At 45.9% G+C, this 15,403-nt stretch overlaps 1 protein-coding gene across 6 annotated transcripts in view; it reads right to left on the bottom strand.

Annotated features, from left to right (window-relative positions):
- ARFGEF2 (ADP ribosylation factor guanine nucleotide exchange factor 2) overlaps window positions 1–10,241 on the bottom strand; it is a 115,052-nt gene extending 104,811 nt beyond the window's left edge. For 3 of the 6 annotated variants that reach the window (XM_055104858.2, XM_034947507.3, XM_034947508.3), the window contains exon 1: window positions 8,291–8,425. Coding sequence is in view for 3 of the 6 variants with exons in the window: in XM_008961478.6 (XP_008959726.3) it covers window positions 8,291–8,411 (121 nt within the window). In the remaining 3 variants the exon portion in view is untranslated. Of the gene's footprint in view, window positions 1–8,290 lie in introns of all 6 variants that reach the window. The other 3 variants (XM_008961478.6, XM_014343089.5, XM_055104857.2) reach the window with 2 other exon arrangements.
- Window positions 10,242–15,403: the final 5,162 nt, after the last annotated feature.

Raw genomic sequence — 15,403 nt, 5'->3', positions numbered from 1 at the left:
CACATTCCCATCTTAAAAAATAGGCACCATCCACCCAGCTGGGTGAGTCAGAAATCAGAGAGTCAAGCTTATCAATCCTCTTTCCCATGCTCTTACTCGCTCCATCACAAGGTTTTGTTGGCTTCATCTTCTAACCAGGTTGGAAATTCATTTTCTTTGCTCTATTTCTACTGTCACCACTAGTCCAGGCCACCAATATCTCTCACCTGAAAAATGGTAACTGCCTGCGATGGTTTGAATGTCCCTACCAAAACTCTGCTGCAAATTAATTGCCACTGTGATGGTGTAAGAGTGGAGCCTTTAAGAAGTGATTAGGTCACGAGGGCTCTGCCCTCATGAATGGACTAATACGTTACTGCATGAGTGCACTCCTGATAAAAAGATGAGTTCAACCCCCATTTCCTCTCTCGCCTTCCGCCATAGGATGACCCTGGCCAGATGCTAGTGCCATGCTCTTGGACTGTGAGCCAAATAAACTTCTGTTCTTTATAAATCGCCCAGTGAGTAGCATTCTGTTAAAGCAGCACAAAATGGACTAAGACAGTCTCTTCATTGGTTCCTTGGCAATCCCTCTGGTCTTCCCCTAAGATGTTCTGAACACAGTGGTCCAAATGATTTTTCCAAAATAATACACCTGGTCATCCTATCACCTGCTTCCTGGTTTAAAACTCTTCAGTGTCATCTCACTGCCTTTGACCTAAAAAATAAAACTCCTAGCCATGACCTCCAGGCCTTGCATGTTGGGGTCTTGGCCTACCTCTCCCACTCCCACTCCATCTCCACTCTCTTTGCTCAAGTACAATGTTCCAACCACACACTGGCCTCTTTCAGTTTCCCCAACAACTGTTTTCCTCTCTGCCATAGAGCCTTCACTCAGGTTGTTCCCTCTGCTGAAATGCCTCCTGCCCCCAACTACTTAATTCTCACTCATCATTAATTCTCAATGAATGAGTGAGACTTCCTCAGGGAAGTCTTCCCTCACCCCACTGTTCACTGCCCTGGCAGAACCAGGTTTCTTTCCTTCAGTACTTCTCGGGTTGTTATTATGACCTAGAGGGCATATCCTCTGAACAATGCCCATCTACCCCATTCAACTGCAAACTCCTTCAGAACATGGTCCTTGTTTGTTTTGATCCCTCTGCATCATGACACCAGGGGTGACACCCAAATAAATATCTTCTGAATAAATGTTGGGTCTGGTTTAGCCAACAGGCAAAAGGGCTATATTCAGAACAACAAATATACACTGACCACTCCCTAGGACGGAAGGAAAACTTAAGAATTTTGTGTCCTAGCACAAGAAGGCTGTTCTCCTCACAAAGGTATAAAACCTAATAAAATATCAAGCCAGAAGGCTTGTTTACACCCAAGACACTAAACAGAAATGAGCTTCTCACTGGAAAATTTCAGAAATGAATCAGCAAATGCAAAACTATTTTTTCTAGGATAACCTTGCTGGAAAGAAAGTCAAGTATTTTCCTGGCAGGCCCCCTAAGCCTGGTGAAACTGGCAAGAGCTAAACACAGCTCTGAGCTATTTATATAGGACACTCCATGTTCTTGCTGATTAAGTACACATTTTCACAAGTTCACTCTTTTTCATGAAGAATGGTCTTACTGTTTTCCCTAGCACTGCTTTCAGACTCTCCCCTGAGATTTACAAGTACAGGATAGAGCTCTAAATTCATTCTATCCAACCACTGCTTCACTCATGTTGGAGACTTACAAAAAGGTCTATAAACCAACTAATAGGGGAGGTAGAAAAAGGCAAGCATTCAGTTCCTTTTCCTTTAAAGACTGCAACACCGGCTGGGCACGGTGGCTCACGCCTGTAATCCCAGCACTTTAGGAGGCTGAGGCGGGCAGATCACGAGGTCAGGAGATCGAAACCATCCTGGCTAACACGGTGAAACCCCGTCTCTACTAAAAATACAAAAAATTAGCTGGGTGTGGTGGCGGGCGCCTGTGGTCCCAGCTACTTGGGAGGCTGAGGCAGGAGAATGGCGTGAACCCAGGAGGCGGAGCTTGCAGTGAGCCGAGATCGCGCCACTGCACTCCAGCCTGAGCGACAGAGCGAGACTGGCTCAAAAAAAAAAAAGATTGCAACACCAATGCCTCTGAATTTCAGCAGGTCATCTGTTAGGTGCCAGGTACTGTGCCAGTTACTTACTGCACTAGTCCATTTAACCTTTGCAATAATCCTGTGACAAAGGTATTATTATCTTTATCACCTTGGGAAACTGCGGCCCAAAGAGGGATCACTGGACTATCAATAAGCAAATCAACCTTTCAAACTCTCAATCAACTCTCTGCCAATCCTACATATAAATGCTTTTCAATAATCAACAACAATCCAGTTTTTCGATGCTGCTTCCAGACAGATAACCTCCTCCTGAAGAATCCACAGTGGTTTTCAACAAAAAGTAATCTTCCAGGGTCCTGAGTCCTGTTATTTCTCAAAATTTTTATGATACATAGCACTTATAAACAAAATGTCTCATCAAAACACTAGAATTTGCTAAAATTAAAGGCTTTATTCTGCATTTCAATTTAAAGTCTTATTTGTTATGTCAATTTATTTATTTATTTTTTAATTTTTTTTTTTGAGACAGAGTCTCGCTCTGTTGCCCAGGCTGGAGTGCAGTGGCGCCATCTTGGCTCACTGCAACCTCCACCTCCCGGGTTCAAGCGATTCTCCTGCCTCAGCCTCCCAAGTAGCTGGGATTACGGGTGTGCGCCACCATGCCCAGCTAATTTTTGTATTTTAGTACAGATGGGGTTTCGCCATTTTGGCCAGGCTAGTCTTGAATCCCTGGCCTCAACTGAGCCACCCGCCTTGACCTCCCAAAGTACTGAGATTACAGGCGTAAGCCACCATGCCCCGCCACGTTACGTCAATTTAGAGATGTTTTTTATATTTTTCAAGTTTCACAGTAATCCTCATGATGAGAATGGTTTTTCTGAACACATCAAAATTAGAATAAAAGGATCATATGGAAGAAAAAGCAATTTATGTATCATATGGACACACAGATATCCATATGATAAATGCCCATTTGTATGTCTTACACACATTCATATACAACTAAGATTTAGGAATATACTTCCTTAACTGGATCCCTTAACAATATTTAAAGTTAAAATCTTTTCTACCTTTAAATAAACAAACAACTCCCAGGAGCCACTCCTTCTTCCTCTTTACAACACAACCAAACTTTGGGAGAGTTGACTATGCTCACTATCTGTTTCCTCACCTCCCACGCCTCGACCCATGCCAGTCTGGCTTTCACCTCCATCACAGCATCAAAAAAGCTCAAGCTAAGGTCACCAATGACCCATCCACATCCTAAATCTCGTATATTAAACAGAGGAGCAAATCTAAGAATGGATGTTATGATCTATGTGAAGCTACATCATGTGCTGCAGCTACGTTTCCCCACCCAGCTGTGTGGATATGGATGGGCAAGTTGCTCTTTTCCTTAGCCTTGGTCTCCCATTGCCTGCTGTACCCAAAGAAATGAATCACAATCCAGAATTAATAACAGGTCACAACTCCAGAATTAATAAGAGGGAGTTTACTGCTGATGAAGAGATATCATCAATTAGAAAAACTGATTAACTCCAGCCCAGACAACAGAGAAACCCCATCTCTACTAAAAACAGAAAAATTAGCCAGGTGGGTGGTACGCCCCTGTAGTCCTAGCTACTTGGGAGGCTGAAATGGGAGGATCACCTGAGCCAGGGATGGAGAAGTTGCAGTGACCTGAGATCGCACCCCACCACTGCACTCCAGCCTGGGCCACAGAGCAAGATCCTGTCTCAAAAAAAAAAAAGAAAAACTGAATAACTCAAATGAAACTTATGTGTAACCAGCTCTTTACTCTCATTTCCTTCTTTCCATTAGCCCCTAATTAAAGTAAACCTAGTATATATGTAGTAAAAACCTGAAGAAAAGAGCTGTGATCTTTTTGACTCAAGGCTTTCAAATATATCTCAAAATTCAGCTATAGAAAATACAGTCTCCTGAAACTCCACTGCGGTATACTGATTGTTTTAAAAACTCTACTGAGTATTTTATACATAACAACTTTCATATGGAGAAGCAAGAAAACATGGTAGTAATAGTTCAGATCTTGGACTATGGAGCCAGATTGCCTGTGTTTATACCCTGGTTCCATCACTTACTGAGTTACCCTGGCCAACTTAACTTCTCTGGGCCTCAGTGGGAATGATGATAATAGTGAGAACTAAATTGCATGAAAAGCCCACTTTACTGTGCCTGGAACTCAGAAATGCTTAGTACATAGGAGATATAATACAACATGTGATCTTTAAAAGTCATTCAATTTCATATGAAAATATGTATGTTTACTATTCTTTTTAAATTTTCTTGATAATGGCTGAGAATAATGATAACTAGTAATTATAGAGCACTTAGCCATTACTTAGCACTTTTGTGTGAGGGTCTCACTCTGTTGTCTCGGCTGGAGTGCAATGGCATGATCTCAACTCACTGCAACCTCCATTTCCTAGGTTCAAGTCATCCTCCCACCTCAGCCTCCCAAGTAGCTGGGACTACAGGCATGCACTACCACACCCAGCTAATTTTTATATATTTTTTTAGAGATGGGGTTTTGCCATGTTGCACAGGCTGGTCTCAAACTCCTGGGCTCATGCAATCTGCCCACCTTGGCCTCCTAAAGTGCTGGAATTATAGGCATGAACCACAGTGCCCAGCCATAGATAAATTTTTCCATATCGAATTTTAAATAGATTATCCTATTAAGCCTCCAAACTTCATATAGTTTAAGAGCAGAAATATAACTTAAAGATACATCATGGGAGAAGATGAGTCTTAAATAAGACAATTATAAAAGGGAGGTTTAAGAATGTAATTATATTCTCCAACAGAGGGCTGAAAGGTTGAAGATTATTAATATATATCAAAGTTTCATAACAAGGTAAAGAGCAACAGTATCCTTGGGGCGATGAATACTCTCACAGGCTGTCTTGATTTCTCCAGATAAAGGTTGGAAGGACACTATCCCCTACTTGGGCAGTCCCTATTTATGCTTTTGGTGTATAGTGCAGACGAATCATTGAGATTACTCCAAATCTGCTCCATCATGATTATCACAATTTTTACAAAGGACAACCCCTGTCTTCATTGAGTTTAGGAAGTTAATACTCCAACACAGCCTTTCAATCACGTAATTACATTCTTATTTATTGCATCTACAAACCAAATAGAGCAGTAAGTCATTCCTGAACGAGGAACTAAGGTTAAGAACATCAAACCAGAGTAATTACAGCTGCTGTGGTTTGTCACAGCTTAAAATAATAATAATAAAAAAGTAATAGCAAGCATTTACTGAGCACCTACTACACGCCAAGTTTTTTGCACATGTCAATTAACTTAATCTTTACAATAATCCCATAAGGAAGTAACTTGTCCAAGATCACAAACGTAGCAAGTGGAAGGCAGGAGGTTTGAACACAGAAGTCTAGGGTCCCAAAGAATACACTCCTAGCTAACATCTACACTATACAGTCCCTGCAGCCCTGATCCTCTCCCCTAATATGCTACAGCTGGTGGAATCATATCACAGAAGCTGTTTCCTGTAAATGCTCTCTATCATCCAAGCATTTCAACTTTGAGCCGTCATTTACAGTTCCTCTTATCACAATTAACAACAATCTATACATGGTAATCTCTAAAATACCACATAGCTGCTCCTTATACACTGGCTCGTTTCAGCTTTTTTTTTTTTTTTTTTTTTTTTTGAGACAGAGTCTTGTTTTGTCGCCCAGGCTGGAGTGCAGTGGCGCAATCTCAGCTCACTGCAAGCTCCACCTCCTGGGTTCATGCCATTCTCCTGCCTCAGCCTCCCGAGTAGGTGGGACTACAGGTGCCCGCCACAGCGCCCAGCTAATTTTTTTTGTTATTTTTAGTAGAGGCAGGGTTTCACCGTGTTAGCCAGGATGGTTTCGATCTCCTGACCTCGTGATCTGCCTGCCTCAGCCTCCTAAAGTGCTGGGATTACAGGCGTGAGCCACCGCACCTGGCCCCAAATTTCTCTTCTTAAATGGGACTACTGGACACAAGACTGGGCCTTGAGAGACAGAGTGAAATATCACCAGGCATTCTGCTATGTGTTCTACTCTAAGTAAAAGCAGTCATTTCTATTTAACAGCAATGACACACAATTATTCTCTTAAAAAAGATGGTCACTTAACATTATGCATACGTTCCCTTATGACAGTTCCTATTATGCCATTGGCACAACCCCAATTTGTGATTCATATAACCTGTAGTCAAATTACTTCCTATCTAGGCCATTTTTTACAATTCACTACTAAAAACTGAAAACATGCATTCCACTACTTGTGTTAGGAAAACTTGAACTTCTGAACAAAGATACGATCCGAAAATATCTATTAAATTCTCAGCGTTAATGGCCCTTTATGACCCAGATGAAAATTTTATAAGTAGGTTCCAATAATATGATGCACACTTTGGTGAAAATTTTATGTTAAGAAGTTTTCTGAAGAAAAAATAAAAACTCTTCTGCCAAATAACTATTCTGAAACCTCCACAACAATATTGAGAAGATAGAGTCCAGGCAGATTTCAACGTGGAGTTATAAATACCAGGCTCTTGCCTAACTAACAAACTGCTTTGCAGTGCTTATCCCACATTGCTGATAAAACAATACCCAACAGCCTTGGTTATTGGAATAGAAAAGCTTTAAAAATCTACATCTCAGTAAATTCCTTCCACTGATCCTGAATTTCACGGACTAGCAACTGTTTCCAGATTATCTAGACTACCACCTCTGCATCAATAGTTGGCCCCTGAGGGAGTCTCAGGGCCCTCTGAGAATCTGATGAAAGCCAGGGACCTTCTTTCCAGGGAAGTGCAAAGTTCACCAGCCTATTTCTAAATGCCAAAAGAACACTACTCTATACTTTGTAGCAAATGAAAGGAGAAAGGTGATAACAATCTCAAACTCTGTGACTAAAAATCAAACTTTCCATTTGCTCAATTTGTTAGGAAAAACAGGCCTTTACAGATTCCAAACCAAAGACGTTGGGGCAGTGAATTAGCTTGAAAACAGCTCTGGTCAAATGCATGGATTCTCCCACCAAGAACTCTCTTCTGAAACTCCATATGGTGGATAGTTCTTGCCTTTCAGTACTCAGCTCAAATGTCACCCTCTTGGAAAAGATTACTTTCCTGACCACCTGATTACTTTTCCTCTCGAAAAGATTACTTTCCTGACCATGGAAAGCAGTCCTCAAGCCCTCTTTATCACATCTTGCTGTTTTATTTTCAAAATAGTATTTATCAGCATTCCAAAATACCTCATCTATTTTCTTAATTAATTATTGTGTCTCCTCTATTCGAGTATAAGCTCCATAGGGGTAAGGACCATGTCCGTCTTGTTCCCCACTGAATTCTCAGTACCTGGTATGCAGTGCGCACTTGATAAATATTTGTTAAATGATTAAAACTGAAAGATAGGATAGTGATTTTGGTATCAATTACCAAGCCTTTAACTATTAGTTAGAATTCTCCCTCTTTCCATAATCTGAGGGTCCATTCAATCAGCAAATATTTATCGAGCACCTACTGTGCGCCAGGCACTGTTGCAAGCGCAAGGGATACAGCAATGAATAAGTCAGACAAGTATCTTTGCGCTAAAGACCTTGTATTTTAGTGGACTGCTAGGAATAAGCAGATGTCTTGCTCACTACAATGCCTGGGAGATCCAGAACACCTTCTACAATCCTTCCTTGAGGGAAAGAGCTATAGGAGATCCCCAAACCAAAGGAAAACATTCTCCAACGGGCACTTCCAAAACAAGAATCAGGGGTTTCCCTAAACCAGTTGGACGGCTCTTCCTACATGCTCTGTTCACCTAGGGGAACCCCAATCAGCAGAGCTCAGGTAACGAAAAAACTTGGGGCAAGGGCTACTGTTTCTAGGACTTGAAGGTGGTGAGGGGAGGAACCAGGAAACAGGGCGACAAGGAATCGTGGCAAAAGCCCTGAGCTGGAACCCTGAGGAACAAGCTCTGGTTGTCACCAACTTGCTAGGTGACCTTGGGCCAGTCCCGAGCTGCCCGGGCAACACTTCCTCCGGGGGTATAATGAGGAGGAGGCCGGAAGGGTGGAATTCGGGATCGGGGGGAAGCAGAGGCCAGGAGGCCGGGCCAAGGCCGAGTAGGATAGGGCAACGGCCGACGTGCTGAGGCCAGCGCGGGGCAGGGCGGGAGCGGCTCACCCACCGAGCGCCACCTGGCAGGCCCTGCGCAGCTGGGAGTGCTGGGGCCGCTTCACCTCCTTGTCGGCTAGGATCTTCTCCAGGGCCCGGGACACGAACATGCTCTTGGTCTGGCTCTCCTGCATGGCCCCGGCCCGGCGGGGGCTGACAGCCCCGCGGGCGGGCGGCGTGAGCGAGATGGCGAGCTAGGCTGCGGGCCCGGCGTCCCGGCCGGCACCGGCCGCGTCCGTCCGCGCCGCCCCGTCAGGAAGCGACACCTCGGCCCCACGGCGCCGCCATGTTGGAGCGCGTCACGTGACCACGTGACTGGCGAGGCCGCTACGGCCGCCTAGCGTCCGTCGGCCCCGTGACCCCCAGCGGGGCGGAGCCTAAGGCTGGGGGCGGAGCGGAGTCAGGTGGGCGAGAGACAGAAGGCGAGGGTGGAGGGAGGAAGAAGAGAAGGTGGGGAGGGGAGCGGGCATGGGCGAAGGGTATAGGGGACGCGGGGGCTAAAGAAAGGCGAAAGCGGGGAGAGGTGGTGATGGAGATGAGAGGAGAGAAGCGCAAGGTAACGGGAGGTGAAGGGGAGCACGAGAATGGAGATGACGTGGGTAAGAGAGGAGATGAGGAAAGGAAGGAGAACGAGAGGGTTGGCAAAAAAGAACGGTGACAAGGAGAGATGATAAAGGGGCAAGAGGAGAAGGCGAGTAGGAAAGAAAAGAGGTGAGGGAGCGAGGACTGGAAGCTGGTGAATGAATGAGAGGTGATCGGGAGTAAGAGGCGTCAGGAGGAAGGAGGAAGGGCGATGAGAAGGCGGCGGCGGAGGGGAAGGGGGGAGGCCCGGCGCGGCGGCTCACGCCTCTAATCCCAGCGCTTCCGGAGGCCAAGGCGGGAGCATCGCTTGAGCCCAGGAGTTCGAGACCAGCCTGGGCAACATAGGGAGACCCTTTCTCTACAAAATAAAAAGTAAAACAGCCGGGCCTGGTGGCGCTGCTTGTGGTCCCAGCTACTGGGGAGGCTGAGGTGGGAGGATCGCTTGAGCCTCGGAGGTTGAGGCCGCAGTGAGCTGTGATGGCACCACTGCACTCCAGCCTGGGCCACAGAAGGAGACCCTGTCTCAAAAAACAAACAAACAAAAAGGAGGTGAGGTAGTTATGGAGGAGATGAGGTGGTGTGGGAAGAGGTGAGAGGGAGGCACAAAGGTAAAAGAAAAAGTGAGGAGAAAGACAGGAGGGAGAGGGGAAGTGAAAAGGAAAGAGAGGTAGAAATGAGACGAGGGGAAAGAGTAGGAGAAAGGGTGAAGGGAGAGGAGGTAGGAAGGGGAGCTGTCAGAGGAAGAACAGAAAAGAAAGAAAAAGATGAGAGTAACAAGTTAGGAAAACAGGAAAGAGATGGAAAAAGGAATGGTGTAGGAAGGAGGTGAAGGGGAAGGAGGTGAGGAAGAGTGGAAAGAACATGCTGGAAGAATAGGAAATGGAAGGGGTGGAGGGAGAGGGGAGGTGAAAGGAAGACAGAGAGGGAGAGAGAGAAGGTGTGTTTATGTCTATTCTCCACAAGCAGGGTTTCACCACAGCCACTGGCAAGATACACACATCCATATGACCCTCCTGTCACAGCAGCAGTGACCTTGCAGTTCAGTGAACTTCTGTTTATTGAGTGTCGCAGCTGTGCATAGTATACCAGGAAGCACTGACCTCTCTCTGGAGTTTATCCTGTTATAAACCTGTGAACCCTCACAGTGCAGTGAACTGGACCTGGGCTTTGGGAGTCAGGGGAAGAAACCCAGATGGCCAGTGTCACACAGCCTGCAAATGAGTGTTGGGGGACAGATACTCTGGCCCCAAGGCAGCTTCCACTCCATTCCACAATGATGCTATCACAGCAACCATTAGTGGTGTCCCCTGGGCCCCTTCCCCCAAGGGCAGCCATGGGCTTATGCAAAGACAGTTGTCTTCCTTGGAAACCTCAGAGGCACAGACATCCCAGGCAGGCATGCTCCAGTGCTCGGGTCTCAGCTCAGACGTCTCTGGGAAGCCTTCCCTGACCTGTCTCAAGTAGCCCCCTCTCTCCCTAGCTGATGTTTTCCACAGCACTTTCTGAGCTTTTGTACGTGTTGACTATTTGTTGTCTCACTAAAGCACGGTTGCAGAGGGGCAGGCCATATCTCCAGGGCCCGGTCCACAGTCACGTTGAATGTTTCATGGCCTTAAATTCTGCAAGTTCCACTGCTTGTAATGCGATTTCGCAGTCACTCCCAGCAAGAGGTAGAGTTTGTTTCTCCACCAGCCTGAACCTAGACTAGCCTTGTGACTGGTCTTGACCAATAGAATGTGACAGAAAAGAGGCTGCACAAGTCCCAGAGCATCAACAGCCCTGGCTCACTTCTTCCTTTGCTGCCTGGGAATGCTGAATGACACTCAGAAGCAGCCCCGGGCAGGTCAGTGGCTCATGCCTGTAATTCCAACACTGGGAGGCTGAAGTGGGAGGATCACTTGAGCCCAGGAGTTAGAGACCAGCCTGGGCAACATATCAAGACCCTGATGCTACAAAAAATTTAAAAAATTATCCAGGAATAGTGATGCCTGCATGTAGTCCCAGCTACTTGGAGGGCTGACGTGGGAAGATTGCTTGAGCCCAGGAGGTGGAGGCTGTAGTGAGCCGTGACTGCCCCTCTGCCCTCCAGCCTGGCAGACAGAGCAAGACTCTGTCTCAAACAACAACAACAATAATAACAACAAAATGGTAGCAGCCCCAGAAGAAAGAGCACGTGGATAGGGAGCCCAGTCGTTGCAGCTCTCCCAGCCGACCCACCAGCTGAATACAGCAGCACAAGTGACTAGTGAGACCAGCAGAAAAACTGTCCAGCTGAGCCACAGAATAGCAGAAAACAACAAATCATTACTTTACGCCACTACATTCTGGGGTCTTGCTTGTTACACAGCAATAGATCACTGAGACACACCTCAATCCTTATGTGTTGAATGAATGAATGAATGAATGAAATGCTCAAGAGTACAGTGCAGTCTGCTGAGTAACATGTTTTGATCCCACCCCACTCCCCCCAACACACACACACAGCAAGGCCAGAATATGTCACTCCCCTGCCGAAAATCCAACAGAGGCTCCCTATTGCCCTTGGAATTGAGTCCAAGTTCAGTATCATACTGTGGCCAACAAGGTGTGATAGAGGCCCTGCCATTTTCTCTGAGCTCATCTCCTTCCTGCTTTTCTTCAGGACTCTGGCCACTCTGGGCTCCTTTTTGTTCCCATCAAGGGCTTGGCTTACATTTTTCTGTCCCTCTTAATCAGTGCTTCTCAATGAAGGCAGTACCACCCCCAGACGCATTTTGAAATTTTGTTGGGGGGATATTTCTGTTGTCGTAATAGAGGGAGCAGGAATGCTAGATAACATCCTGCAGAGAGCTGAACAATCCTATATAACAAACAATTCAATGTATGCCACATGGCCGGACACTCCTGGAGATGAAAAACTTACTGATAATGATCTGAGCCTAGAATCTAAATCTGCTTTACATATAAAATGTTTTTTGCTGTAGTTTTTTTGTTTGTTTGTTTGTTTGTTTTGAGATGGAGTCTCGCACTGTCGCCTAGGCTGAAGTGCAGTGGTGTGATCTCCACTCACTGCAACCTCTGCCTCCCAGGTTCAAGCGATTCTCCTGCCTCAGCCTCCTGAGTAGCTGGGATTACAGGCACCCGCCACCACGCCTGGCTAATTTTATTTGTATTTTTAGTAGAGACGAGGTTTCACTGTGTTGACCAGGCTGGTCTCCAACTCCTGACCTCAAGTGATCTGCCCGCCTTGGCCTCCCAAAGTGCTGGGATTACAGGCGTGAGCCACCATGCCCGGCCCTTGTGTAGATTTAATATCACCACATTTTCCAGAAATGCAAATATCATTGCAATTCAAGGGAAATATATATGTATATGTATATGTATATGTATATGTATATGTATATATACATATGTATTTTGAGACAAGGTTTCACTCCATCACCCAGGCTGGAGTGCAGTGGTGTGATCGAAGCATGCAACACCATGCCCAGCTAATTTGAAAAAATATTTTTGTAGAGATGGGGGTCTCCCTATGTTGTCCCTGCTGGTCTGGAACTTCTGGCTCAAGCGATCCTCCCACCTTTGCCTCCCAAAGTGCTGGGATTACAGATGTGTGCCACCATGCCTGGCTAATTTTACAATTTTTTTTTTGAGGCAGAGTCTCACTCTGTTGCCCAGGCTGGAGTGCAGTGGTGTGATCATGGCTCACTGCAGCCTCCACCTCTTGGGCTCAAATGATCCTCCAAATTCAGCCTCCAGAGTAGCTGGGACTACAGGTGTGTGCCACTGTACCTGACTAATTGTTAAATATTTTTGTGGAGATAGGGTCTCCCTGTGTTGCCCAGGTTGGTCTCAAACTCCTGGTCTCAAGTGATCCTCCTACCTCCACCTTCCAAAGTGCTGGGATTACAGGAGTAAGCCAGCACACCTGGCCAGAAAAATGTATTTTGTCTGGAACTTTACCAAATATCATTTACCACTTCAAAGCCACATTGCTGTCATTTACACCAGCTATGGTATCTGATTTGCTGCTAGGGCACTCCAATCAGCCTGCACATATAGCTGTGGCAATTCCAGGGGATCCCACTTTTAGGTTCCAGCATCCGCCTGCTTCATTACACCTTCTAGTGTAATTGTATCTGAGCATTTATCTATTGAAATAAAATTTGCAAATTATACATTGCATTCCTTTTGTTTCACCTTCGTAGTCTTATTAAAACTGCGTGTGGGAAGATTTTATTACCTATGAATTTCATTTCAGAACAGCTAACAAAGGCCTTGCAGTTATAAAAGGGGGTGTGTAGTATCTGCTAGGGTTGGAAAGCACTGATGGCTGCCCCCTTCCCACCACTCTGCCCTCAGCTCGATGTCACCCACAAGGTCACCAACCTCCCAGTTTTATCCCTCCTACCTCCACTACTTGCTTCCATATCATCTTTTGTTAGTTGCACTGAACTGAATTTTAAATGATGGTGTTTATTTATCTGTATATTAGTTATCTGTTGCTGCATGATAAATGACCTGACACTTAGCAGCTTAAAAGCAAACATTTCTTATCTCACAGTTTCTGTGGGTCAGGAATTTGGGAGCAGCATGGGTGTTTCGGATCAGGATCTGTGGAGATTGCTGTTGAGCTGTCATCTGGGGCTGCAGTCAGATGAGGCTCAACTGGGGCTGGAGGATCAACTTCCAAAGAGGCTCCCTCTCATGGGACAGAGGCCTCAGTTCCACTCCTCTCGGTAGAGCTGCTTGCATGTGCTCATGCTGTGGTATCTCCTGTTTCCCAGAGTGAGTGACCCAAGAGAAAATGAGAGGAAGAGAGAGAGAGGGAGAAAAAGGGAAAGAGACTGAAGGAAGCAGAAGCAATTTTTGTTTGTTTGTTTTTTGAGATGGAGTCTTGCTCTGTCGCCCAGACTGGAGTGCAGTGGTACCATCTTGGCTCACTGCAACCTACTCATCCCAGGTTCAAGTAATTCTCCTGCCTCAGCCTCCCAAGTAGCTGAGACTACAGGCTCGCACCCCCACACCCAGCTAATTTTTGCATTTTTGGTAAAGATGGGGTTTCACCATGTTGACCAGGATGGTCTCAATCTCTTGACCTTGTGATCCACCCGCCTTGGCCTCCCAAAGTGCTGGGATTACAGGCATGAACCACCGCGCCCAGCCAGCAGAAGCAATTTTTATCACCAGTTTCAAAGTGGCCCACCATGCAGTCTGACCAGGAGTGCTATTTTGGTGACTCAAATACCATGGTAGGCATAAATATGGGTGATGTGGTCTTAAAATGGTGAACAGTATTTGGTAAAGTTCCAGACAGAATGCAATTTTCCTTTACACATAGTCGTGTGAGAAGTGAGTGGCTAAGTCCAGCTCACACTCAAGGGGAGAATTATTAGGCTCCATCTTTAAAGGAAAGTTGGGTTTCCACAATGTGTTTGCTCACTTATCATCATGCCTTCCACAGGCAGAATGTGAATTCCATGAAGGCAGAGACATTGTCTTTTTCGTAGCTCTATGCCCAGAACACATAGTAGACGCTTAATAACTATTTGTGGAATGAATGAATGAATGGAACTGGCTTGAGTAGAGTTTACGGATTTAATATTAAATCAGCAGTTATTTGGAGGACCACTTGTTTCTATATGGTAGGCACAATAGCGGTCTTTAAAGATTCCACAGTTGCTGGCTCACACCTGTAATCCCAGCACTTTGGGAGGCCGAGGCGGGTGGATCACGAGGTCAGGAGATCAAGACAATCCTGGCTAACATGGTGAAACCCCCTCTACTAAAAATACAAAAACAAAATTAGCCAGGCGTGGTGGCGGGCGCCTGTAGTCCCTGCTACTTGGGAGGCTGAGGCAGGAGAATGGCATGAACCCAGGAGGCGGAGCTTGCAGTGAGCCAAGATCACTCCACTGCACTCCACCCTGGGTGACAGAGTGAGAATCTGTATCAAAAAAAAAAAAAAAAAAAAAAAGATGCCACAGTTGCAGGCAAAACATCCCTATTCCAGCAAGAAAGATGAAGGGACAGTGTCAGGATCCATTTTCCTCTTCTTTCTTAAAAATAGAAACTTTGTCTGGGACTGGTGGCTCATGCCTGTAATCCCAGCACTTTGGGAGGCCGAGGCGGGTGGATCACCACAGGTCAGGGATTCGAGACCAGCCTGGCTAACATGGCGAGACTCTGTCGCTACTAAAAATATAAAAATTAGCTGGGCGTGGTGGTGTGCACCTGTAGTCCCAGCTACTTGGGAGGCTGGGGCAGGATAATCACTTGAACCTGGGAGGTAGACGTCGCAGCAAGCCAAGATTGTGCCACTGCATTCCAGCCTGGGCAACAGAGCAAGACTGTCTAAAAAAAAAAAAAAAGAAAGAAAGAAACTTCAGACTTCAGTTGGGCTCAGTGGCTCACACCTGTAATCCCAGCACTTTGAGAGGCTGAGGCAGGAGGATTACTTGAGCCAGGAGTTTGAGACCAGATGGGAACATGGTGAGACTGCCATCCCCACAAAAAATAAAAAAAATAGCTGGGTGTGGTGGCATGCACCTGTGGTTCCAGCTAC

The sequence above is a fragment of the Pan paniscus genome, chromosome 21, assembly GCF_029289425.2.
Source record: "Pan paniscus chromosome 21, NHGRI_mPanPan1-v2.0_pri, whole genome shotgun sequence".
NCBI classification, from domain to species: domain Eukaryota; kingdom Metazoa; phylum Chordata; class Mammalia; order Primates; family Hominidae; genus Pan; species Pan paniscus.
This window is presented reverse-complemented; position numbering and strand designations above follow the sequence as displayed.